Below are 27318 nucleotides of genomic sequence, written 5' to 3'. Positions count from 1 at the left end.
AGCACCGCCACCTCTAGCGCAACTGGCATCCACTGAGCAGCCTTCACCGCCGGTGAGCAGTGTGTAGAGGTGGCTAAATGGGCTGCAGTGCATCCTGGCCCCTGCAACACCTGTCGGTGTGACACTCAGGTGACAGACTGTGACCTTGCCCCATCCTGGATGAAGCACACTAGGCAAAAGGTCCCCTCCAGAACCAATGGAAGAAGCCATCCACTAGAGAGACTGTGGTTTTGCACTCCCCAGGACCAAGCAGTGGGCATGGAGCCCCCTCCAGGCCAGTGGCATTGTACCATCTTCCGGCTGAGGTGCCCCCCTCATTCCCCATCCCCCTGAGGTACCTGCAGTGTTCTCTCCGTATTGAGGCAAGAATCAAGTGTGGCCTTGGCCTATGTGTTATGGCCCAGTGGGCCACGGACATTTTGGAGTGGGTATTGTCCCTCCTTTTGTATATATTGTACATACTGTTTATTGTTTAAAGACGTATTTATCTAAAATTGTACTATTACACTCATTTTAATCCATTCCTTTTGTCCTTGCGTTATTCCTGAGGGTTACGGGGTGTATATGTAATGTTGTTGCATCTGTCTGTGTGTATGCTGTTGGGGGTGGGGTTGTTGCGTGTTGCGTGTGTGTGTGTTACTCTCTTTCTCCTCCCCCCTCCCTTGTGTGCTAGGTGCAGTACTCACAGTGGTCGTCTTCGTCGGCATTCGTGTTCCTGGTGTATGAAAAGGTACACCAGCATTGGGAAAAAGTGCAGCTCGGGTTCCATGGCGTCGTGGTTTTTCCTGGAGTGTCGAGCGGTGAGTCGTTTCCCTCCAGTGTTCTGTTTCTGCCGTGCTTTTGATGGCATTGGTACCGCCCCGGAAAAGCAGGCGGATAGGAGTGTTGTAATGCTGTGGGCGGTACACTGTCTTCCGCCTGGCTGTTGGCGGTTACCGTTGCGGTGTTTGTTGCTACCGCCTTGGCAGTCTTGTTTTAAAGTGTCTGTCTGTGTTGGCGGTTTCCGCCGTGGTCATGAATCCATTTTTTTTTTACCGCCGGCCTGTTGGCGGTGTTACCACCGCTTTATCACCGACCACCAGGGTTGTAATGAGGGCCTATATTTTCAACTCTGAGGTGTCATAAACAGAGGATCCCAACTGCCCTATACTTATGGGTCCATGAAGCGACTTGCTTTATGGTAATGCCAGTCCTAAACTTTTCTCTGATAGAAGCTTTGCAAAGACGCTTGTGAAACTCAATCTTTCCCAAAACATAACTTCTCGCGCCGATTGTAAAGACATGTTCCCAACCTTGGCCACTGTTTGATATCAGATATGTGATGCAACAGTAGGGCTTGGCCAATTCTATGAATAATAGGACCTGCATTCCCGCTAGTCAGTTTGAAAACTGCTGTACACAACAGCAGAAGGGCAGAAAAATGATACGGTCCTCGATAGTGAAATGTTAGTCCAACTAGCAAATTCCACTGAAGTACAATGAACTGAATGAAAACTTTTTCTTTGCTGTGCGCAATCTTTAACGGAGCGCCAGGCATTTTTGACAAGACAATGACAGCTGAGCTGAAAGCAGGGGCACTTGAGACCTTGCTGTGTCGAGACAGGGATTCTCTGTGACATGAAGAATAGGCCACAGAAGCTCTCATGAAACGTGGTCTTTAAATACTACTTCCATACTGTGTTTAATATGTGCCACTACATTTAAAAATATATCCCAGAGGAAGCATATCTAAAGCCCCTTGTAAAGTAGTCTTAAATCATACAAACATTTAATTAACGTTATTGGCCTAATTTACCTAATAATGCACCATTTGTATTGTATTCTCAGAAATCCAGTACATGAGAACTCCCCCACACCCTCACCATACAGCCCCCAAAATGAAAGATCTTGAAAGCCTACTAGTTTTTGATTGGTATTTCTGCACCATGTAATTAAGAGCTATTGTCTTGGGAAAGGGGAAGAAACATACTTACCAGGAATTAATGGGCACTTGTCCGCATGTGGATTTCTGATTCTGCAGAAAATTCTGCTGCCACTCATCAGCTTCTGTAAAGTGAAAATTGTTAAAGGGGAGGTGAGGTGACCTATGTAGGGTAGGATATCAGGGAGAAAGGAAGGCTGTGGGCTGGCAAAGGGCAGCACGTGCAGCATAAGATGGTTGAGTGTGGACCAGGCTCTGCTTGTGTCCCTGCCCGATCTACATGAAAATTTACCGGCCGATAAATACTAATAAATCTTGTGCTCAGATGAGCTACCCTTAGGGTCAGTGAGGGATCTTGCGGTCAGGCGAGCATTACACCACCTAGGGAAACACATTTTGGGTGAGAAAACCCAAATGCTCCTGCATTGTATTTACCACTGTATAAAAGACTAACTTGTTTGTTGTACATCACTTAATAACTCACCTTTTCTGTATCTGAGCCCTATAAACAATTGTCACTGTTACCCAATTTATCGACTACAAAAGAATGAAAGGCAGAGTTATTACTACTACTATTATTATTATTATTATTATTATTATTAAGGACTTTTATAAAAGAACCAACCACAGTGAAGGCTGAGACTTATGACTTGCAGGTCAGGCACAGAAATCAACTCACTCATTGCACCATCTTGAGTATTTAGAAGCTTAATCCACTGACATTTTTTTAACCATCTCCTGTAACTACTTTAAAGTGTACCTTAAATACAGGGGCATAATTCATGCTTTGCTAAGGTGAAGTAATGAAAGGTGAAAAAAGTAGCTCTCCAACACCACCAAAACATGTAGGGATTGCAGTGGACACCAGATACTCTTCCTTTGTGAAGGTCCACGCTCCACTGAAGACTGGTCACCATCATCTGGTTCCTGCTCTCCCACCAAAATCTACTTATCTACATTTATGTGATGGCTGTGATATTTCTACCCGTATAACGAATCGCCGCAAAATGTACCTGTACACCCAAAGGTCTAGCTTTGAGTAGGTATTTGAGGTGGGACGCCCCCAAATAAATGCATTCTTGGTTTGGTAGTTGGGTCTGAGAGCCCTGAGTTGGGTCTGCTATGTCTGTCAGTTTTTCTTGGCATGGTTCAATATTAAAAGTCCAAACAGTGACCTTTTGTGTAAACATGATCGAGCGAGACAGACAGATACCCAACAGGTGTCTGAATTTCAAAATGTGAAACCAGAGGACCTAGAAATGTTAGCTTCCCTGCTTGTCATAATTGTGCGATACTAAGGGCATATTTTATTTCACAGAGCCCCCCTTTTTCTTTATTATCACAAAGGAGATTACTTTTAAATACTTGAGTTCAGGATGTGCCCTTCACAAACATTTGATTGAATAGACAGTAATGTTAGTTAATCTATAATTAGAATATAGGCCACGTTTAAGATTTACATGACTACTCATTTGCCTCTTGGTTCACTAATGCGAATGTCGTTTGGGGGACGGGGGTCAAGTCATTCATGTTTCTAAGTTCATGTTTAAAAACTACCACATTTAATAAATATCTGATTATGCAGTGATATAATATGAAGTATGAAGGTGAAATGCTGCATTTTAAAGAAATACACTTTTTTTTTATTTTGAAGAGAGTGCATCATATTTTTGCATAATACTTGTTGCACAATATGCATTGCAAATGGTTTCATGGTGTGACTCGTACACAGTCTTGTAGAGGCAAGCCGGAGCCTTGGCTTACCCTTTTCATTTGCTGGCACAATCACCTCCGTTTGCGACTAAAGCTTAGTACATAGGGCTGTCAGTCACTTGATAAAATTATGTGTAAAAGGTGAGGACTGGAAACAATGAGCCCTGCCTAGATGCACCAATTTAACATCTTTACCATCAAGGTTTCTCGCAGCAGAGACAAAGAACTGTACGTCTAGTGAAAATACATCTAAAATAATTGATCCTAGGGCAGGAACTTCAGGCCGTTGTGATGCATGGGACCTTAGTCATGCGTTCTCAGGGACAACTACCAGCTATAATGACTGGTTTATCAAAGAGGTAGTAAAATACATTAAGGTAAGGTTACCAGACGAGCCCACATTAGAGGGACCACAATGCTCCAGGGCTGACTTTTCAATTGAACAAGAACTGCAGTCCTTATGATGCAGTAGAGTGGTTGTAATTTGTTGCTTTGGGCTCATAGGTTACAAAGGGTTTTCCAAGTATCAAAACTTTGTACCTCCTGCGACATGGAGTGGTCTAGTGTCCCAATATATGTTTGTGTTCCAACATTGACGGTCATATGTTGGCACTGATTCACATACTTTGGAGCATATATGACTAGAGGCAGAGGTATCTACAACGGTTTAGGAAGGGGGATCATTCTCCAGTATCATACTTGAAAGTGTCTTTCTTTGTGTTTAATATGTACAATGAAAAAGATTAAAAACAAGGGTCTCCTAAAAAGACAAAATTGTGCTGTCTTCTACGTTGCAAACATTTCTGACAATTGCCAGGCATCCAAGCGGCAGCACTCTCCACTGCACAGTAATAGCTTCTTTGCATGCATGCATGTATGTGGGATCAGGGAGAGGGGAGGGAGGATATGCCAGTCATGCCTTCATCTGGCAGCAGGAACTGCTCCCAGGTCACTAGCTACTTACTGGCCTTTTTGATGCATTGGCCGTTGGATCTCTGACATAAATAGTTCGCTCAGGTTTACGTACTGGTTCAGTCTTATTCGGCCCGTCTTCTTGCTGGTTACCTTTTCTTATTGAATGTATACATCCCATATTTTCTGCAAAGAGAAGATCGGTTAAACGTTAAAGCATTAGAAACATTACTGGAGAACACAATTCTTTACATTAAAGCCATCATTACAAGTTGCCTGGTCAATTGCAATATCTGCATTAACTTTCTGGCAATTAAGAGTTTGGCGGCTAACATCGCATCCTACAGGTAATTCAACTAGAGGTCAATCCTGCCAAAATGTAACAGGTAAGAATTACTCCATAATTATCAGGAAATGCCGATTTTCGGAGCCCTACACACCAAAATCCTCATGTTATTCTCTTTTTTGGGGACAAACTCCTAAATGGGAGTGTATATATAGTACCCGATACATAGTGTCAGTTCCAATGAAGAAACACTCGGCCACAGTCGCTAAGAAAAGACGTGAACTTCAAAAGGGCTCAGCATTGTGCATGGAGGCGACTCTGGGCCATTGGATGTGTTGTCGGTCTGCCTTTGAATACAGCATTTTCTGGATATTGCCTGGCGAATGGGAGACAAGAGTTTTCCATTGGTGAAGGACTACAAATGTTAATGATGACCGATCTAGTATTACACATATATACATAACAACTATACAGGAAGTATTGCTACATAACCCCCTCGAGACTGACTCCCAAAAAAGTGAGCCATAACAATAATTGTTTTTATGACTAAAATTCTTGAAGGCGTTGCTTGTCAACTAATGCTTTCTTCACTTCTTGATGTAATGGAGTACCTAGAGCTGGGATGCCTGTAAAATGTCAAGTTCTCTACACTTTTAATAGACATAGCAGCCCTGTGAAAGTACTGAGCCAAGTGATGAAACAGGACTGTGACCAAAAGACTAGTTCGTAGTCTAAGAGCTAGAAGGAAAAAACCCTAAACTTGCCTTTACAAAACACTAATGCGATGAAGAAGCATTTGTTGAAAAATCAGATAAGACTATGGCTATTTTATCGTGATTCAACTATTGCACAGGTAACAACTGATATGTCATCCCCTCAAATGCCGAACCTGTTTTTGGTTTTATGTTGTACATTCCCATTTTCCTAGGTACAATTTATACCTATAAAAGCAGTAACAGCACATGTTGTTTAGTTCATCTGTTTCAATAGGCATAGATGAAAGCTGTGGAGATTTTTTATAAGTTAATACCAACAGTACTTGCAATAGGTATTTTAAATTCTCTGGTTTTGGTTGATTGTTCATGCTGAGTAGCTGAACATGGGACATAAATACAAGTATGTATAAAGCTACTTTCAATGGAAAGCACGAATGCTGACGCAAAATGTGAAGAGTAAATATGAAACAAAATATTTGCAAATTCCTCCACTTACTGTATATTTACAAAATAAACATATGGACCCTGGCAATACTTGTTCAGTGGACATTATTTTCATAATTTGTCTGAGAATTAACAGTCAGATGCCAGAACCAAATATGGATTAAGATCAGTTTTACAATTCATTCTACATTATTCAGGGGAAAAATAAAAATCTATTATGGGCCATTAAGACAGCCAGAGTTTTCTCTGGTACCCTCATTGGCATATGATTCATATGGGCCCTTATAAAAGGTATGTGACCTAGTGGTCACTAGCGGCCATATGTACCAACAAATTTTCCATAGACACAGAATGGGTAAAACCCTTTGCTACATCTGGCCCCAGGTCCCATGGACGAGTCGTACTGAGTTTACAAACACACCTTGGGCACATTGAGTAAAAATGCAGCAAGAGGCTACAAAGTAGCAAAAACATTAATGTAGAGTGAATCAAACAGGAGTTTAACCTACCCTATGGCCTGGCTGCACATTTGAAGTGACGTCTTCCCTTCCAAAACCCATCTTTAGTAATTAAATGTGATTTAGGCTCCATACAGCCATGGATCTGGACACTGACTCAGGTCCCATGTACTTAAAGTGCATAGAGGGTCCAGTTTTGACACATATTTGATCACAACTAAACAAACAGCAACAGAGGTAGAAACAACTGGTGCCACAAGACAATTAACTTCACAGTGGTCCGATTACAAAAATATGGAAACCCGTAAGTAACCACTAAACACCCAGCTAGAACACAGAAAAGAGGCATCCAATAACTATACAACACATCACAAAAATATTCTAAATTGTAACCCTCACTACAGACCTCATCACTGACATTCTGGCAGTGAGAAGCACGGTAAAGTTTTAACATGCTATAGTAGCAAGTCAGCAAAAACTAGACATTTCAAGATTGACATACCACACCACTGAAAAGACAGATGAGGAATCACCATCGATTAATTAAAGAGAAGTGTGTAGCAAAGAGTTTTCACTGGAAGGTCAAAAAATCAAGATCCAATTTAATTTGGGGAGTGATGACGCTGGCTTAAAACTGATGTTCCCGTCACTTCACCTTGGCCTTGAGAAACGAAAGGCGAGCCTGGTAGCCAGATGTAAGATGAAGTCCCAGCTTCTGGAGGAAATCAGGCACAGCAGTTTGAAGACAACTCATTTGGCCACTGGATGCCAGTGAACCTCTCCCAATTTTATTTTTAAATACAGTCAATCTTTCTGACCCCAAGACTCGGTCAATGGCCACATTTTGAATCCCCTTGAAGAAAAGACATTTTAAATGTCAGAAGCTCGTGGAAATGGCATTCAAAAGTCACTTTCAATATTAACTTCACAATCACAACATGACAGTCGTATCAATAAAAGGAAGAACACATTTCACCTCACAGTCACAGATTCTATTTGCACACTGAATCTCAATTAGCTGTCCCAAATGCCCCCAAACTATATACATTTTCTTGCCGAAGAAGTGGACAGAGTGAATCCTGCGGAGATTTCAGTTTAGGTGGTGACCTGGTAGTAAAAAATAAATGTTTCATCTGCAGTGAGGTTAGACCTTCTGTAGTCCATCCATTTGGCTATTTTATATATTTTATATAGTATCTACAATATGCTTACTGGAAATACCTTTATCGGTTTAAGAATCAAGTTAAGGCCTTTTCCCTCAACATGGTGATATTAAAGAGAAGGGTGAAGTAAAGATTCCGCGTTAGTGGAAAGAAAAGTATAACATGCTAAACTAGAAGACAGGACTAAAGTACTAAGTGACAATGAAAGATCTTAAACGTGATGTCAAGTTCTGAGATGCACAAAGAAAATAAGCAAGAAAATATAATAACAAATAAACCCACTTTCAATGCACACACTTATGAATTGGGATGTAGGCTCCCAATACAATAAATAGAACTGTCTCTATAAATCTTCATCTTAAACTCTTGCTGCTCGGAGCCTGATCGGACATGGTAGACTAATAATCAGATATCCGAATAAACCAGTGCAGTGTGACTGGAAGAAAGAGCGGCCTACAAAGTTATAGCCTCTGAAACAACATACTTGCAACTACGTCTAAGTCATGATTGGGAAAAACAATAAATTGGGGAATAAAATCCCACTGCAACAGCTCATATTGATTCAAGTGTATTCCTATGTAGAATGTTACCAAGCACCACATAAGAAAAGTCCTGGGTAATTGAATTTCTCTGACAGAACCCACAAACACCACCCTTTGACAGACCCAGGGAGAAAGTTAAGACTGCCAAGTTAATTGTCAGAACGTGCCATTGGGTGCAAAGGTACACAGTCTGGCAGAAGCCGATGTACTTTGGAAGTGGTAAAGAATAAATATTAGCCTTGACATGTTAAAGTAAACAAATAAAGAGAATGGCGGGAACTTCAATTGTGGAGGTTCGGGGGTTCTCACCCTTAGAAAACAACCGAGTAAAACGGAACCAAATATTATACTTAATTAATGTAACACCAAACTCTCCCAAGAGGTGTTGGTGATTTGCCCTCTCTAAGAAAACATAGGAAAATGAAGACATAACTGGATTTTTCCAACGCCTTTGCCCTAAAAATTGTCTAAATGTGCTTCATCCTTTTTAACAGTTTCTAGCCAGCTACGTTTTCGCTTCAGAAATACTAGCACACATAAGCACACATCCATACACAAAGACTTCCGTGCATAACATATAATGTATAAATCTAATTTTCTAATGTTATGTGGCCAATTATTTTGACAAATTAAAATTCCAATGTTCTTCATTTTTCACAAACAGACAATAGAAAGCAGAGGGTACAGAATAGAACTGCAAAAATGTTTCATCAACGTTGGGGCACCAAATAGCAGCAGTGATAATATCACTGAAAACCTTTTCAATAAAGATGATGAATCATGATAAAATACCAGTCCTGGCAATATGTGTTTTAGGTAACCGAGGAGATAATGCCAGTAGACTAGAATGGAAGGGTAGGATCCAGCATAGGAAAATTATCTATGGTAGCTGATTTACATCTTGATTGTTCTGCAAGAACTTCCATTACGAACAGTTTTAAAAATTGTTATTCCCACTAAAAACGAATTCACAATTTGATTGACTGTTTTTCAAATTATATATACTGTACATACCTGTAATTTATGTTGTGATCTTGTGTAGTATTTGGCTCTGTGTGCATTTAAGTACGTTTCCTTTTATTTTCAAGTAAAAGTACAGACTAGCCAGTGATCTATGTAGTTTTATTATGTGTTACTGAGTTCTGAGCTCTGAAAAATTGTCAAGCTGATGTTGTTGACAAAATGTAACAACATCCGCCTGGTAATTTTTTGCAAATAAAGACATATTACAATGAAATTCAAGGTTTTTTATTTTGGATAATCTCAAACCACATAAACCGAGGCTTTTTTTCTTTTCAAGAAAAACTGCACTTTTGTTCTGAAATGCTAGATTTACATGTGTAGTAAATTGATGTGTGGTTCCCCAAGCAACAGCATGTAATCTTAAATCAAGCACTCACATTTATTATAGTTGCACATAAACGGACTCGTCCTTTCATGTCTATTTATCATCATCAAATACTATCATATGGCAGAGTTTTCCCCATTATTATGCAAGCGATATAGACAGTTGTCCCTCAAGAAAGGACACAAATATAAATCGTCCATTTTGCTAGTGCCACCATAACACAATATTATTTAATGAACAGCCAAAATGTCGTTAGGAATGCCCACAATATGTCAAGGCTAGGTCATGACTATCCAGACAATAATCAAAAATGTCTATTATATTTCAAGGATGGGCAACTAATATATCAGAAAATACCACCACTATATCTCAAGGAGAAGTCACGTTTGTGTGAGAATATTGCTTGCAAATTCTACCCACTATCCTGTCCGAATGTCGACATTAATAGCTGAGCCAATACTGAGAGCACACACCTAGGATGGAATGAAGGAGGAATGGGAGATTCAAGGACCCCATTTTCTGAGTCAGTACTACTACATGATGCCTATCTATCAGAACACTCCCAGCCCTGCCAAGTACCACACATCAGGCATTAGACTAACGCATTTCACTGTGGTGGTCCGCATCACTGCACTGAAATGTAGTGTCACGCATCACAGCGCGTCAGCTGTCAAGCTCTGAGCGCTGCTCTAATAAAGCACCTTGCAAGCTGCAGTGTCCGCGTGCGGTGCGTGCTGCTCCCAGCGGGCTTGAGTGCTGTCTGGCTCAGCTGCTTGAGCTCAGCTGCACCATAGTGCTACAGTGCAACAAAGGACACCCAATACTGCGCCCAACGATATGACATCAGGAGTACAGGTTGGAGTCGGTGTGCTCAATGGCTACGGAGTGTGACTAGGGTTGGCTGTGAGCGGGCGGGCAGTGTACTGACTGTTGTGCTGCTGGGCAATGGATTGTGGAAGCACAGCTCGCTGCTTACAGTGCATCGTGCGGTATACAATCCGCGACAGACCTGACTCCCACTGGCCTCACTGTGAACTTGCTGCCTGGGCACATAATCATTGCAGGCATCGATTGCCAGAGTTCCCTACTGGCACTCCTGTGGTATTCTGACACAGAGCCGTCAGCGTGCAGCTTATGGCTGAGCACAGCAGAACCACTGCTGCAGGAGACGGAGGCAGTCATTGCTTGCGGCCAGTGTAGGCCTGCCAATTGCCACAGTGTCAGACCAGGTCGTCAGGAGCCTACTCCCAGTGACTCCCTCGAAAGAAGTGTACTGAGAGTGTCAATGGCACAATGTGTAGTGCTAACTTGCTATCAGGCTGCTATTAGGCTGTGCTGCCTGCGCAGAGTCATGCAGTCTCTGCTCAGTTTTTCAGCTGCTTTACTCACAAACACACTAACTTGAGGAGTTTTGGGTCTAGAGGGTACGACTTACTACTGAGCAGACTGTGGCTTACTGTGCAACTTCTCGTCTGGTTATAGCACCACGGGTGGCACGCCAGACTGACAACGATGCTCTCCCCAGCACCGGGCAAGCTAATTTCTTTTTTTAAATAATCTGCCTGCCTAGCTGTGACCTAAATGAGTGCCTCTCGCTGTCAGCCTTTCCCAGTGCGTCTGCGCTTAGCCTCGTCTTCATTGCTTGATTTTGCTTGCGAGAAAGTGTCACTCACAGTCACTGAAATGTCACTCATAATTACACTGAAATTATGAAAATGTCACACATAGCAACCTAAAACCTTTGCAGCTATGCATCCCAGAAATCACACAACAATGGAGGAGATTGCTCTGAAACTATTGTCGTGGCAAAACTAGGCATACAGGGAGTGCAGAATTATTAGGCAAATGAGTATTTTGACCACATCATCCTCTTTATGCATGTTGTCTTACTCCAAGCTGTATAGGCTCGAAAGCCTACTACCAATTAAGCATATTAGGTGATGTGCATCTCTGTAATGAGAAGGGGTGTGGTCTAATGACATCAACACCCTATATCAGGTGTGCATAATTATTAGGCAACTTCCTTTCCTTTGGCAAAATGGGTCAAAAGAAGGACTTGACAGGCTCAGAAAAGTCAAAAATAGTGAGATATCTTGCAGAGGGATGCAGCACTCTTAAAATTGCAAAGCTTCTGAAGCGTGATCATCTAACAATCAAGCGTTTCATTCAAAATAGTCAACAGGGTCGCAAGAAGCGTGTGGAAAAACCAAGGCGCAAAATAACTGCCCATGAACTGAGAAAAGTCAAGCGTGCAGCTGCCACGATGCCACTTGCCACCAGTTTGGCCATATTTCAGAGCTGCAACATCACTGGAGTGCCCAAAAGCACAAGGTGTGCAATACTCAGAGACATGGCCAAGGTAAGAAAGGCTGAAAGACGACCACCACTGAACAAGACACACAAGCTTAAACGTCAAGACTGGGCCAAGAAATATCTCAAGACCGATTTTTCTAAGGTTTTATGGACTGATGAAATGAGAGTGAGTCTTGATGGGCCAGATGGATGGGCCCGTGGCTGGATTGGTAAAGGGCAGAGAGCTCCAGTCCGACTCAGACGCCAGCAAGGTGGAGGTGGAGTACTGGTTTGGGCTGGTATCATCAAAGATGAGCTTGTGGGGCCTTTTCGGGTTGAGGATGGAGTCAAGCTCATCTCCCAGTCCTACTGCCAGTTCCTGGAAGACACCTTCTTCAAGCAGTGGTACAGGAAGAAGCCTGCATCCTTCAAGAAAAACATGATTTTCATGCAGGGCAATGCTCCATCACACGCGTCCAAGTACTCCACAGCGTGGCTGGCAAGAAAGGGTATAAAAGAAGGAAATCTAATGACATGGCCTCCTTGTTCACCTGATCTGAACCCCATTGAGAACCTGTGGTCCATCATCAAATGTGAGATTTACAAGGAGGGAAAACAGTACACCTCTCTGAACAGTGTCTGGGAGGCTGTGGTTGCTGCTGCACGCAATGTTGATGGTGAACAGATCAAAACACTGACAGAATCCATGGATGGCAGGCTTTTGAGTGTCCTTGCAAAGAAAGGTGGCTATATTGGTCACTGATTTGTTTTTGTTTTGTTTTTGAATGTCAGAAATGTATATTTGTGAATGTTGAGATGTTATATTGGTTTCACTGGTAATAATAAATAATTGAAATGGGTATATATTTGTTTTTTGTTAAGTTGCCTAATAATTATGCACAGTAATAGTCACCTGCACACACAGATATCCCCCTAACATAGCTAAAACTAAAAACAAACTAAAAACTACTTCCAAAAATATTCAGCTTTGATATTAATGAGTTTTTTGGGTTCATTGAGAACATGGTTGTTGTTCAATAATAAAATTAATCCTCAAAAATACAACTTCCCTAATAATTCTGCACTCCCTGTATTGGACTGCGGAAAACATCAACAGTACCAGCCAATAATTCACGGTTGTAAGACATGGTCAATATGGTGTCATATGAGAGATTTATTTATAAATTGAATGATCGGGTAATGAAAGTTGAAGAAATACTGAGTGGGTTTGAGAACTTGAAGCCGGCTGTGTATTTTTAGCATGTTGATGTCTGTATGTGGAGTTGAGGGAAGGGAAAATGTTTAATAAAGGGAAGAAGCCTCATACTAGGTGAAATGGCTACCAGTTTTCTAATAAGTCCGTGGGGTGGTGAATGTTATTCCCCTGTTTTTGTTTTCAGATTTTACCGTGTGTTATGATGTCATGCAGCTTTGTGTATACTCTTGATGGTGCGCCTTAAGGGGCTTTCAATTTCTAAAAACCAATGAAGAATTGTTTTTAAAAAACTGGCAACAGCTATACCAGGGACAGACTACAATGCCAAGCAAGATCAGTTTGAGGCACCGTTAAACCAACCTCCCTCCCGACCTCACCCAAACCACCCCAGTCACAAAAGGTGACATAAACACTTTTTTTTCTCAGTCTCCTTTGTTGTCTCTCCCACTTGCTCCTGCAAGTGCTCTTTGGACTCTGAGTCAAAGGCCCAGCAGGAGCATGGCAGCAAGAAATGCGGAAGCTGCCAAGTCATGACAGCTCATACTAATCGTACCTTACCCTAGTCCCACCCCCTCTGTGAAGCAGCAGAGAAGAAAGAGGTTTAGTGTGTCATTGGCTCAGTAATGGCAGGCAAAATGTTTGGAGTGCACGCTGCATGCAGTCCGGTTGGGTGGGGGAAGGTCTGTGGTGTGACCCGGATGACTTTAGTGTGTATGCAGTGTGCACGTGCAGCGTCATCAGCAGGTACGCCGGTGGTCCTTGTTCAGGCCGTCAGTTTAGTTAATGATCACTAACTGACCAGCCGTGTATGATAATGTCGCTTCGATTATCCGAGCATAAAATCTATATTTCCACGGAAAACACAATTAGAAAAACTTCCAAAACAAAGACTATTATAAAGCTATAATAAATTTAAATTGTGTATTGTTTTCTAAATAGAGCTACTTTCAAGCTCTTGTCTTCACCTACTGAAATCGAATGGATCAGGGAAAATTAGGTTTTACACTAACTCTAGTCAGACATTACCATTTGTATTACAAAACATCCTTCCAACATATACGACTCATTAAAACTCTCGCCGCCATGCTCTAAAGGTCTGGAAGAGAAACACATTAAACCACACTGACCACAATCAACGCTCTTTGCAGTGCTTCAATCTCATTGTCCTAGACACCAGGGCCTAGCTACAGGTCTGCCCGTGTTTGGGAGCAGGTTGGGGCCACCACTAGTGACGGTGCTACAAGCAGGGTGCCACACAATAACCTAGAGGTCTTCAAACCGGGGGGCGGGTCCCCCTAGGGGCCCTCAAGTGGTGGGGGGGGGGGGGGGGGGAAATGGGGTTGGCGCCAGACTCTGGCCAAAAGAAGCATTATACAGAGACAACGCCTTTATTTTAAGCAGAGACATGTAATTGCCCTTTTAAAAAGGCAACATTTCTTAACTGAAATGTTTAAATAGGTCTAGACATATTTAAACATTGCCATCTTTACATAATAATTGTGAAAAATTCCGAGGGGGGCAATGATTTTTATTTTTCCACTGGGGGAGCGCGGCATTAAAAAGTTTGGAGACCACTGCAATAACCTGTACAAGCCTGGAAACTACAGGTCCCAGACTGCAGCGTTCAGTGGCCGTCTTGGGCAGGTTAAGCTATAAAGGGAGCACCACCTAAGAAATCTTCCTCAGTATTCTGCAGTCTAGCCACGGAGTTGCACTCACTAGGTCCTGAGGACAGGGAACTGCTGCTTCCGATATTCAAGTTTATTGGCCTTCACAAGTAGGGGCGTGAAAGGCCATGTTTTGCTCACATACAAGCTTGATAGCCGTTTACCTTGCTGTGTGGGAGAAACCTACTAGTTACATTCAGCTACGAACCCTGTAGCCAGGGCCGGCTTTAGGGCAGGGCGAGTGGTGCGTCTGCATCGGGTGCTGGCCTGAATTTGGGGGCACTGACCTCATGGGGGCGCTGTGTTTAGCAAGAATTTAAAAACTTGCGATTTAAAAGCACCAGCTGAAAAGTTCCTTGTGCGTCCAGCCTCCAGCAGGTAATTCAAATGTCAAGATACCTCTTATGATTAATGTTCCTGCTAGGGAGCGAGATGTGGGTTCTGTCTATTGGCAACTTTGACTCGCGATAAAGTAGGGTAGAGGGTTAATAAGCCGGCTGCAAAGAACAGGACTATATTTTATGGGAACCTGAGAGGATTAGTAGCCAGTCTTTACCAGCGCTTCGAAACAAATGAAAGTATGTGAAAGTGGGGCTATGAAGCAATGAGGGGCTCATTCGGGGATGGTAGTGAGGGAGTCTGAGGAGGTGGTCATGGGGTGGAGGGCACCAAAAAAGACTGTCGCACAGGGCGCCACCAGCGCTAAAGCCAGCCCAGCCTGTACCCCATGCATTGTGCCATGGTAACGGACTATGAAACCTGTTGTTGACATTGGGACATGAATGTTGTGTCCTGAACCATGTATCGGTGGTTGTTAAACGATCAGTGACAGAGAAGTGGAAGAGAACAGGAAATTGCGATTATAATTAAGCACTAAGAGCAACCTGGCGAACATTGTGGTAAAACAGGGGTTTCCAGGCACTTGTGCGTTTAACGGTGTGAGGGCATCAGTGTTACTTTATAAGCTTCTTAAGCAAGGTGGAGAAAATGCTGCAGAAACTCACTGATGTTGCTGAATCCACATTCCGGGCCTTGCCCAAGAAACCCTCTGTTATGCTATGGGTGGAGGTATGATGATTTGATGAGATAAAGTCAGAGTTCAATGACACAATATGGAGTATGGTTGTGCGTGTTGTTTCTTTTACCTATCACTAATTTCACGACTCCTGAAGGTGGCATTGCTCACGTCTGAGCCCCTGGGAGTGGGGATTTTGGGGGTACACTGTCATCAGTCACTGTTCAGTCCTATTTGCCAGGGCAATCTAGACAGGAACGAGAATAACAACCCCCTTTTGTAATTTCAGGTGTCTTTCTGTTAGGTTCCCTTCCCCTCGGTTGGCCACCCCAATCCTCAGTGCTACCACAGCAAGCAAAGTTACTGGTGCCAACAAGAAGGCCCCTTTCAGCACTATGCCGATCTTGAGGAATTGGAGGCTACAATACATATACCTTACTGCTCAAAATGCCATCTAATGTATAATGTATTATCAGGTCTCTATGCTACCCAAATACCAAACATTGTCTCTAGCATTCGGTTGAAGTACTTATGGTGCTCTACCACGCATGCGCTCTTCATACAAGGTGTGTCTAAACTGACAGGAAAACTATTTTTTCATCATAAATTATGTTGTTCGCAAAACCAGGGAATTAAATACCAGTTGTAATTGCAATCCAAAGAACATGAGTGCAAAGGAGAGACGAAAAATTGAAAAGAAGTTCGCTCGTAGCCAAACATATCAGTAAACTTGAAATCATCCATGTAAGAGGGTCGATGGCCAAGGCGGTAACAAGACTGCCCCAAGGAGTAACACATTTAAAGCATTTATCAAGGATAAAGGATTTTTAAAGGGAAGCCCATGAACAAGTGATAGTGATGGGCGTGCGGTGGGCGTGGTTAAAGGCCCACAGAGATTACAACACGTCAGAGCGCTTGCGCGCGCTCGACCTAAAAAGGATCTTGCTATACTGAGTTTTGTAGATGTTAATGCTGCGCTTCTGCTGATCAGATTAGAAAGAGTGTGGGCTAAAACTGTAACCTAGAAAATCCTCCAGACTTACTGATTCCTATCACGGCTATTCACTCCGACACCTGGATATAAGTTTCTTCAATAGTAACTCTAAAACCTGGTTCAGAGTTCCCTTAGTATTCACTCCGAAACCTGAATAAAGGTTCCCTTAATATTCACTCTGAAAACTGGATGAAAGCTCCCTTGTCTTTTTCTGGCAAACTATCAAAAAATGTTTGAGGTTCTTAAAGGTTACTGATAAAGTTTTCATTAAACCGTGACGTTAGCCTTCCTGTTTCTGTAAAAACCAACGAAGCCACGGATGTTGCTAAACCTCTTGTCCTGGTTATACAATTTGCAGATGATGCAATTTTACTCGACCAACTCTGCTAGGTCGTTTACAAAAAAACGGTCAGCGCATCAGTGAAATAATACGATTTAGGCATCTCAAGAATCAGATCGCAACACACGTGTCCTTGTTTTCATAGAAAAACCTACAACTCCGATTCCCACTGTTTCGAGTAGAGTTGGTATCGGAGGTATCATATACTGAAAGTTGTCTGGATATTTGTACCTTGGTCTATGGCACGACAGTAAAATTCCTTTGTGGGAGCAAATTAAGGACTTTTGGACTAAAGAATATGACAGCATTGGAACTATTCAGAGTATTTTAGTCTAAATTCCTCCGTGTTCCAATTACTTCCTGTATGAGGACAAGGTACCCCTAGATGTTGTTTGGAGACAGGCACTTGCCATTGAAGACCTGGCAACGTTTCGAACAATATCTGAAATATGTAATAGCCTAACCTACTTCGTTTTATAGATCTACTGAAGTCATAAGAAAAGTAAGAAGCAAATGCATTATAATTTATAGTTAGCAGTCAAACACTTCAGTGCACCCTATGTATTTATTTTGATATGCACGTTTGATCTACATGTAGATGGATAGATAGATAAAGCGAGATAGAGAGAGAGAGCGAGAGATGGGGCAAGAGATAGACAAACAGATATATAGAGATAGATAGGCCGTTCGCCAGTAGGTAGTTATAGTTAGGACCTACTTTCCATAGGAAGAACTGTTTTATTTTGCTAATAACATTTGCACTGTTTGATGAATCTTCACAAAATTTTCAAAACTAGTTTGCTAATTACTTCAGCAGCCGTCTAGAAAATTTCAGGGTGATCTGTCAAGCGGGGACCAATTAAAGGGTGGGGGGTGCAAAAGTGTTTTCCCTATGCAATTTCTCATAGGGATTTTAGGCACAACTACAGCTCAAACCACTGAACGGAATTACATTAAATTTGGCCAAAAGCTAGCTCTTGGTCCAGAGAAAGTGCTTTTTGTAATTTGGTGCACATCTGTTTAGAAGTTCTTGAGTTATTAAAGTAAAAATATTTATGTATATCTAGAAATGCAGACCCGTGGATCCATACACCAAAAGCAATGCTGTTTTTGGCTGGACACATCCTGATTGGAAAGTTGTGCCTGCCATTTTGTGCATCAGGACTCGGTTCTAAGGGGTAAAATAAAAAATTAAAAGTGATAGAAGGGGTCAGGGTAGAAGTACCCTTAACCCATGGCACTGATGAACGGGCCTATGATCGAGTTCTCATAGGCAAGAAATTGTCAAAAAAAATGATTATTTTTTTGAGCGCACAAGGATCCGCGGATTTACTGCGGCGCTCAGCGCGACCCCACATTGTGCTCCATGGCAGATCTGCACCTCCAGACAGCAATAAAAAAAGAAAAACATACACCCAGTGGCAGACCCACTCACACACCCATACAGCCACTGACGCACCCATGAACACACCCTATTACACAGCCACACTACTCACACACCCATGCAGCCACTCACACACCCACAGCCACTTGCACACCCATTCACACACAACCATACAGCCACTTCCACACCCACTTACACACCCAACCACACCTCTCATATCCATGCAGCCACTCACATACCCGCAAGACCACTCACACACCAACTCACAGACCCGCACAGCCAGTCACTGACCCACTCACACATCCATACACCCACTCATACACCCAATCACACATCCATTCACACACACAGGCAGTGATAAACTCATAGAAATTGCAATAGCAATAGTTTGTATTAAATGTGTTGTTTAGTATTGAATGTATGCTTTTGGTTGGGAATGGATCTGCAGAGCCATAAAATGAATAAAAGAAAAAAAGACTTGGTGCCTTGCGTTTATAGAAAGACCACATAAGTTACCTTACCATAATGTTTAGTTTTAAAATATACAATAAGAATGAATGTGTGAATAAAATTTATTTCTAAACGTCTGAAAATGTAGATTAGTAAATTGAACTTAATGGGTCAAATTGTAGTACAATTTTTATTTTAAAAAATGGCGCAATCCACTAAAAGAACCAAAGGTTACAGGGACGTTATTGTTCGGAAATATCATTATACCATAGAAATTTTCTGAAAAAAAACACAAAAGTTACAGGGATGTTATAGATAGGTTCAGAGGTTTTACACACAAAACCATAGAAATTCAGCAGTTGCAGTTATCTTAAGTAACTACAGCTCATGCCCTAAGGTAACTAACTTGCACCCTTGCCATGCACTGCTGATTACCGCACATATTACATTACTCATGACATCATTGATGTTGGAAATGGCCCTATATGCAGGGTCATCCCCAGACTGCCTTTCTCCTTCCCTTTTTTTGCTGAATTCGTTTTTGTTGCCTTTAGGACTCTGGCACTTGTTCTTTTTGCATTTGTCGCCGTAAGTGGGAAGGGTATGCCCAGACGTGGCTCCTGTGCTCCCCATGCCCCTGGATTCAAGCTAGCCTGGCTGATGAGGGGTGATACCCCGAAACCGGTCCCAGGATGCTTGTTTCTAGTCCAGGGAAGACCTGGCCTGGCAGTTCAGGCTGGACTGTTCCCATGGGAAAGAGGGTCAAGACTGATTTGCATACGGCTGGGTCCAAACTGGAATGGCATGGGCAGCAAAAAAACGATGGATTTAGGTCCAGATCTCTATACTGGGGGGTGAATGTTGGACAGAATGCTGAACAATGTCAATCACTTGTTCTTTTTGCATTTGTCGCCCTATGTGGGAAGGGTATGCCCAGACGTGGGTGCCGTGCTCCCCATGCCCCTGGAATCAAGCTAGCCTGGCTGAGGAGGGGTGATAACCCGAAACCAGTCACAGGATGCTTGTTTCCAGTCCAGGGAAGACCTGGTCTGGCAGTTCGGGCTGGAATGTTCCCATGGGGAACATGGTCAAGACTGATTTGCATATGGCTGGGTCCTGGAATGGCATGTGCAACAAGCAAATAGTGGATTTATGCCCAGATCTCTGTACTGGGGGTGAATGTTTGACATTGTTCAGCATTCCTGCCACTGCTAAACAGAGCTAAATTGTATGTGCTCTTTCCGTACAACATGGCAACCTTGGCATCCACCAAATTGGCATATTTAATTTACTTATAATCCTAAAATAAAGTGCACTACATGTGCCCAGGGCCTGCAAATTACATTCTACTAGTGGGCCTGCAGCACGGATTGTGCCACACACTTAACTAGCTCTTTTAATATGCCTCAGGCCTGACATTGCAGAGCTTGTGTGTGCAGTTTGGAACTGCTATTTCAGCATGGCATAGTAAACCTTTTGCCAGTCCCAAACCTTCCCTTTTAATACATATGTCACCCCTAAGGTATGCCCTAGGAAGCCCCAAGGGCAGGTTGCCATGTATTTAAAATGTTGGACATGTACGTTTAAGTTTTATATGTCCTGGTGGTGAAAACTCTTACATTTGTTTTTCACCAGTGCAAGACTCATCTTTTCTGTAGGTTAACATACAGATTACCTTACTACATCTTAGAACTGCAATTCAAAAACTGGATGAGACAGGCTTTTAGAGTTTGGTGTGCATGGAATTGCAATTTAAAATCTGACTAAACCATGTTAGGATTCTAAATTTCAATTCTGAAAATGCCACTTTTCGAAAGGTGGCATTTTCTTACTTTCCTATTTCGTGCCTACTGACTGTCTCTGATCACATGTCTGGAGTAGGGTGACAGCTGGACTTTGTGTATTCCTCCTAGACAGCCCTAGACAATGGGAGATTATGTCTGACCTGATGGGTCCTGATGGGCCACCCGGGGCAGGATGGGAGGGGAGCTGGGCACAGCTTCACTTACACCTGAATAAGATGTGTCCTGTCCATGCACAAAGGGCTTCATAACCCACTGTAGTGAGTCTGTAGCCAGGGCAGGAACTCTGTGCACTTCAAAAGCATGGCTTTAAAGTCTCCCCCACTTCAAAGGTCCACCTGGGTGTAAGTATTGGATCTCTGGCACCACCACATCAGTACATTTCTGGACCTGTCGATACTCAGCCAGGAAGAAAGACTGCTGTGCTGCCGAAGGCCTTCCTCTCTGCTGGAATGCTGTTTGTTGGACTCCTGCTTTGCTGTGCTGACCTCTTGCCTGGGAGGTAGAAGGACTGGGTCTGCATCTCCACAACACAGAACCCAAAGTGACTCCAAGGGTTAGCTGGCTGTCCTCCTGATCTGTCTTAGGGACAGTACAGACTTCCAACCACCCTGCTCCTGCACTCTGCCATCTGTGAGTCTTTCCTGCCAAGTGGACCACCCCAGCCTTGGACCCTTGGAAGTGGGACTAAGATGCTTGTTCCAGTGGAACCAATGCATCCTCTGCTATGGGAGCAGAATCCATGCATCACCGCTAGTGCGTGGAGAAAAATCGATACCACCTCTACAACACAGGTCAGAACCAGCGCACCCAGAATCACATCATTGCTGTACCTCGCATCTTGAACCAGTGCATCATCTTTGGGACAGACACTGCGCTTTTCTTAGTGCATGGTCCTTGCACCCCATCAACAGCAGCCTCTACGATGGCGCCGATACTCTGCATCACAGCTTCTGCAATCATCAGAACCAACGCATCTCCTCGACTGCCCACTGCATCCTCAACATTGGCTTTCGCATCACAAGCCCTGGAGCCTGGGTCCTCAACATCAACACATCAGTAGCTCACACTGCAGCCACACTGCATATCAGAACCCACGTATAACACTGTTGCATTGAGAACATCAACATATCCCCTGTACTGCATGCTTCAGAACCAACGCATGCTCCAGAACCTTGATTTAAGGTATTTTGGTTCAGCAGGTCCAGGTGGGTCCATGTAACCAACACACATTCCATCATGGTCAGCCTGAACATTCGCCTTGTCCCAGTCCAGAGCAACCAGATATCCCCGGTTGGCGTTTAGGCTTCTAAGGGCTATTTTAAAGTTTATTCTTTAAAACAAATCAGACCTCAAATTCTACTCATTGGATATTTGTCATTTTGGTCTTGTTTTATTTATTAAATTAAGTTCTATTTTTCTAACCTAGGGTGGGATCCTTTTTGTATGGTGTTGTCACTGATTTACTGTTTGAAGTGTTGCAAAAAATACCTTAGATTGCCTGACTTCTCTGGCCAAGCTACCAAAGGGTGAGCACAGGTGAATTTGGGGTTTGCTTGTGCCTTGCTCGGAAAAGAATTGTGGTTGTTGCTTGATCAGGGCTCCCACACCAGTCAATCAACAACCCAATTTCTCACAATTGAGAATATCACTGCAATATTTGCAATGCAAGGTTATTGATGAAAAAACTGTGCATGGCAGGGGTGTGAGTATCAGTTAACTTAGGGCATGATGTATGGTTCTTCTGATAACCAGGATTATAACTGCTGAATTTCTATGGTTTTATGTGTGTAAAATCTGAACTCAACTATATTGTCCCTGTAACCCTTGTTTATTTCAGTGATATATATATACACACACACACACAAATACAATTTTGTATTCATTAAGGACCAGAGGTTCACTTCATACATTTATTTACTTAAATGCTCAAAACAATCACTTGCACTTCATTTGATTGCCTTGATCCTGCCACATATATTGAAATGTGTTAGTTATTACAGAGATGTCAGCTTGATTTCCATTAGCTGACATTAATTTATGTTCTTCAATATGCAAAGCATTATTCTACCCCTTCCTGTTCTGCACTCTTTCCTCAGGAGTCACCCTTACTTAACATCTTCCACTGATACTTCTGGTGCCTGTCAATGCAACAAAGACCTTCATGAAGGTTCATGATGACGAGGTGATGGGTGCTCTGAAATACTTTGGAAAAGCATATTTCTAAATAATGCAAAGTTAAGAGCTCGGAATTACCATTTCATGTTTGTGTCATACATTTGCATATTGTTGTTACTTTGTCTGATCTGAAATCACAGGGTGTCCACCAACAGCCTGGTAATACAGTAGCATTAATTGGCCCTACTAAGACTCCAATTTGGGCAATAGCAAGACAGACAAAGCAGTTCTAAGTGCCTTAGAATCACAGGGCCTGATTTATAGTTCAGAGTAACCGTACTGTAAATTAAAGGATGTTTGCTAGATCAGCTGACGTCTCTTAACATTGGCAGGAACCACTGTCACAGCAGTTTCTGTCAATGTATTATGAGTTTGACGGACGGCTCCGTTAACGTGATGGTACCATCTGTTAAAGTCTAACTTGTTTTGATATTTTCAAAAACAAAATCGAAGAGCAGGATTTTGTTTTTTGAAAATACAAAAACTAATGACTACCCGCTGCACCACGGGAGCTTCCTCCCATGGTGTGCGAGTCATTTTGCAGTTTTCACTGTCCCTTAGGTATGCTAGATCTTTGTACAACAATCTGTCGACTTGGCACAATAGAAAACTTCACAATACTTTCTCTTTGAGGTCATCATGTTTCACTGAGCTGTTCAAAGTGCCTGTGTAATCTTATTTGATTTTACAGCACTAGAAATATTTCATCATAGTAACCTCGCCCACTGCTTATCATACGTGTAAAACCACAGATTGTATGACGAGCTTCAAAAGACCCAGGAACTCACTTATCAAAACCAATCAATCTCACCTCCACCTTCAACAAAAACTAATAGTTTATTCAATATCATATGATATGAAACAGAAATGCATATCACCTGGTGGTTGAAATACTCTCATTGTACCAATCTCTTTATTCAAACATCACGTCATTTCATACCCCTGAAAAAAACTAATGTAATTGCTTCAAGCTAGAAAAGGGACAAGCCCTATAGCAATACAACACAATACAAGCTAAAACATATGAACACTAGATATGAGACTATATCATGGCTTCATTGCCATGGCAGATGCTCAGCCCCTGAGATGGTGGATAAGAAAAAAAAAATACAAAGGTTTAGACAACAGAATGAAGATGCTGCAGTGGTACACCTTTTGCTATTTTAGAGCCGACCAGAAGTTCATGTCAGAGATGTTTTTCTTTCTACCTACCCCCTTTTACAAAATTGATTTATTTAAGTATAAAAAGTATGGGGACACTCTCCTCTTTTAAATAAGAAACAGGCTAAAAAAAAAAAAAAAAAACTATGTAAATAAAGACATTCTACATAATAGTAAAAATGCAGTGACGGATTCACTGTGCTGTGGCTTCTGTCTGATGGTCACTGTAGTCCTTCCTTTGCCCTGATTCTGTGTCCAGTGATTGAGTGTGGAGTTTCACTTTAGTAGGGCGGCACTACGGGGCCACAGAGAAGCTCTCCAGGTACTGATCTACCATTAATATTCTCCAGGTGGGCACTACTCTAAGAACCAGTTTACCTAGCCAGTGTACTCAACCAAGTGAAATGCGATTAAATACCTCTACCTGTACCTATCTGCTTCCAATGATCTGTGTTTGTGGCTTACGCGTTTGTCAGAAAAATTAAGATGGTCTTGAAAATTTCCAGCAAGGCTGCTTGCAATTGTGTAGTACATTTTGGCATAGGCATACATTCATTTTGGGATTTCGACCAGTTTATCAGCTTTGCCTTTTTTCAATCTGGGGTAGAGAGATCAGAAAAAATACTGTGGTAATTGGCCAGAACGCTAGAATACCTTTACGTTACACATGAGTTTGGGTAAATCACTAGAAATAAATTGTGAAGGATAGGCTCCCGCACTCTCATGAAGTTTAAGGTAGATTTGGATGGACATCATCACAGAATTAAAGGTGTTTGTAGAACACGGCACTGACCTGGCTTACATTTGGGACACTTCAAATGGCTTGAATGGGCATAATTATGGATTACTACTCAAAAATGTACTAAATACTTTTAATTCGACTGAATTATTTTTATTTACCAATTTATATAAAATATACTAACATGTTGAAAGCAAAGAACCCGCTAGGGCAGTATCTTATTTTGTTATTGCTTTTAGAGCCTGTTTGCTGTAACAGAGAATTAGGAGCTATTTTATTTTTCTCCAGTTTTTTTATTCTATTATCAAATAAGAGTTTTTGCTCTAACATGCTATTTCCAAAAATTTCTTACATACTACTTAAACAGAATATGTGATGGTCAGAGGATCAAAGCTTAATAGTGAAGGAGTCACGGTTAGGGATATCGCCATGCTTATGAGTATCCAAAACATAGTTTTCCATTTATTAAAGCTGTATGAAGACTTCTAAATGTATGTTTTTTTTTTTTAAAGGAACAACGTAATTTTATTTAATGCATAGTATTTGACTGTACAGTATTCTCTTTGCCAACGTTTTAAGGTTGCTTGTGAGTTTTGTGGAGAGGCTTATGGCAGAGAAGGCTTGCTGAAGTTTTATGTGATGCCCATCTCATATATGCATTGGTCGATCCACATCTTATATTGTGCAAAATGTTGCCCCAGAAGCATCAGCCCTTATAGAAAGGTGACCACAATGGCAACTTTGGCCACTGTCGCCTCCATGCCTCCCAGGGACATTTTCCTTTCTTCGGTCCAAGAGAGAAATTCTCCCACCTAACACCAGGTTCTGGATGCCAAAGGTTTGAGAGAGTCACAATTCCTGCTGCAGGAAGAAGGGTGGCCACTGACGGAACAGTTCAAAGGTGAGATCATTGTCTTCAGCGCATTGCCCTTTACAGGGGGGCAAAGAAGCGTGTGCGGGGCAGCGACCACTACCCAAGAATTCGCAAACGCACAGGAGGATCCAGAGAAAAAGAAAACAGAGACAGGAGGACACGCTCTCGTGGATCCAGAAATGTTAACAACTAGGAAAAAGAGACATTAGTGTAACCATAGAGGAGAAAGAGACAGTAAAAGTCGTGGAGGGAGTTAAAGATGGGAGGCTAAAAATCCAGAGGTGGGAGACTCAATCTCAAGACTCTTCAATTGTATTAAAAATAAAAACCCACCCGCAAGGCTTGGCGCCTGGTTCCAAACCACCAGAAAGTGGCTGACCGAGGTAAAAGGTATGTTTCATGCACAACCGACCAAGATTTACAGCGCAGCGGGGAACGTCCACAATATAATTGTAATAAGTAAAAGATTTCTGTTTCCATGCTCCAAGAACAAAGTCAAGACTGCAACCTCACAACTCGACTGTATGTTAAAATGCAGAAAGAAAGATAAATTAAAATCAAACGCTTCCGAAAGTAAACAGCAGCAAAAAATGAGCAAACATATTTGAAGAGCTGATTTTTAATCCGACCTTCACATGGTGACCTGTGAAACAAGCATGGCAAGCCCAATAGGTCTCACCTACAGGGGTTCGCACAAATTGTGTGGCATTGGTGGGGGGGGGGGGAAATTAAGTGGAATTGTAAAAGGAAATGGGAGTGGAAGAGATAATAGGGGATGGGAGTACAAAGGGAAAGAAAGTGGAAGTAACATGAGCACGGATATGTGGATGGACGCGAAAGCAAGTTTGTGGAGAGGATGTTGTGTTATGGCCAGAGCTGCGACTTTAGAACTGGGGAATCCGGTTTGAGTCTTGGCATGGCTTAACATCCTGTGATTCTGGGCAAATGAGCATGTCCTAAAACAATGAAAGTGTCCTTGTGTAATAGAAATGCTGCGAATGCAAAGCACCCCAATATCTTTGGGTTAAGTTTGCACTATATAAGACTCTAAAAAAAACAAAAAGTTTAAAAAAAAATCCACTTGGGGGAGGATGGAAAGACACAGAGGACACGGGTACCAAGAAGCACAGCGGCAAGCACAATAGGATGGGGGCCAGACGACAGAGAACAACACAGGAAAGACTGACATGAGGGAAGTAATAAGTGCCTAAATCCCAGCACAAGCAGCAGTGGAAGGCCACTAATCAAAGAAAATCGTAAAATCGTTCTGTGCTTTGTTCATGCTCCTGAGGAAAGAAGAGAAAGTGAAGCTGGCAGGAGCTGCCCAATTAGGAGGCAAAAAATTAGAGTGACAACAAAGCCAATGAATGGTAAGCAATGTACGGGCTCCAAGCCCCTTGTAACTGGCGAGACCTAAAAAACAAATTCAACTGCTGCATTTGCGCAATTTCTATTAGTCACATTTCCACTCAGGTTCCACAAAGGCTTTAAAGGCAGCACACTCTTGAGGAAGGTCACCAAGTGTATTGGTGCAGTCCCCTATTTTTGTCTGCAGTTTAAAACCATGCAGTTTGAATTCTGATAAATATGAACGTCCTGCAAAAACGTTTTGATATATATTAAAGCCGCTTCCAAAGATTTTTTTATTTAAATGTCTTCACAACAGCTGGATCTGGAGCCTTTACATCAGAGGCAAGAGTTCA

The 27318-nt window shown here is 42.3% G+C and overlaps 1 protein-coding gene across 2 annotated transcripts in view; it reads right to left on the bottom strand.

Annotated features, from left to right (window-relative positions):
- LYN (LYN proto-oncogene, Src family tyrosine kinase) overlaps nt 1-27318 on the bottom strand; it is a 265777-nt gene that overhangs the window by 148667 nt on the left and 89792 nt on the right. The window contains exon 2 of one of the 2 annotated variants that reach the window (XM_069220197.1): nt 4662-4732. In XM_069220197.1, coding sequence (XP_069076298.1) covers nt 4662-4727 — 66 coding nt within the window. In that variant the 5' untranslated portion in view covers nt 4728-4732. Of the gene's footprint in view, nt 1-4598; nt 4733-27318 lie in introns of both variants that reach the window. The other variant, XM_069220195.1, reaches the window with a different exon arrangement.

This window comes from Pleurodeles waltl, chromosome 2_2 (genome assembly GCF_031143425.1).
Source record: "Pleurodeles waltl isolate 20211129_DDA chromosome 2_2, aPleWal1.hap1.20221129, whole genome shotgun sequence".
NCBI lineage: Eukaryota > Metazoa > Chordata > Amphibia > Caudata > Salamandridae > Pleurodeles > Pleurodeles waltl.
Note: the sequence above shows the minus strand (reverse complement) of the source record. Positions and strands in the feature narration are given on the sequence as shown.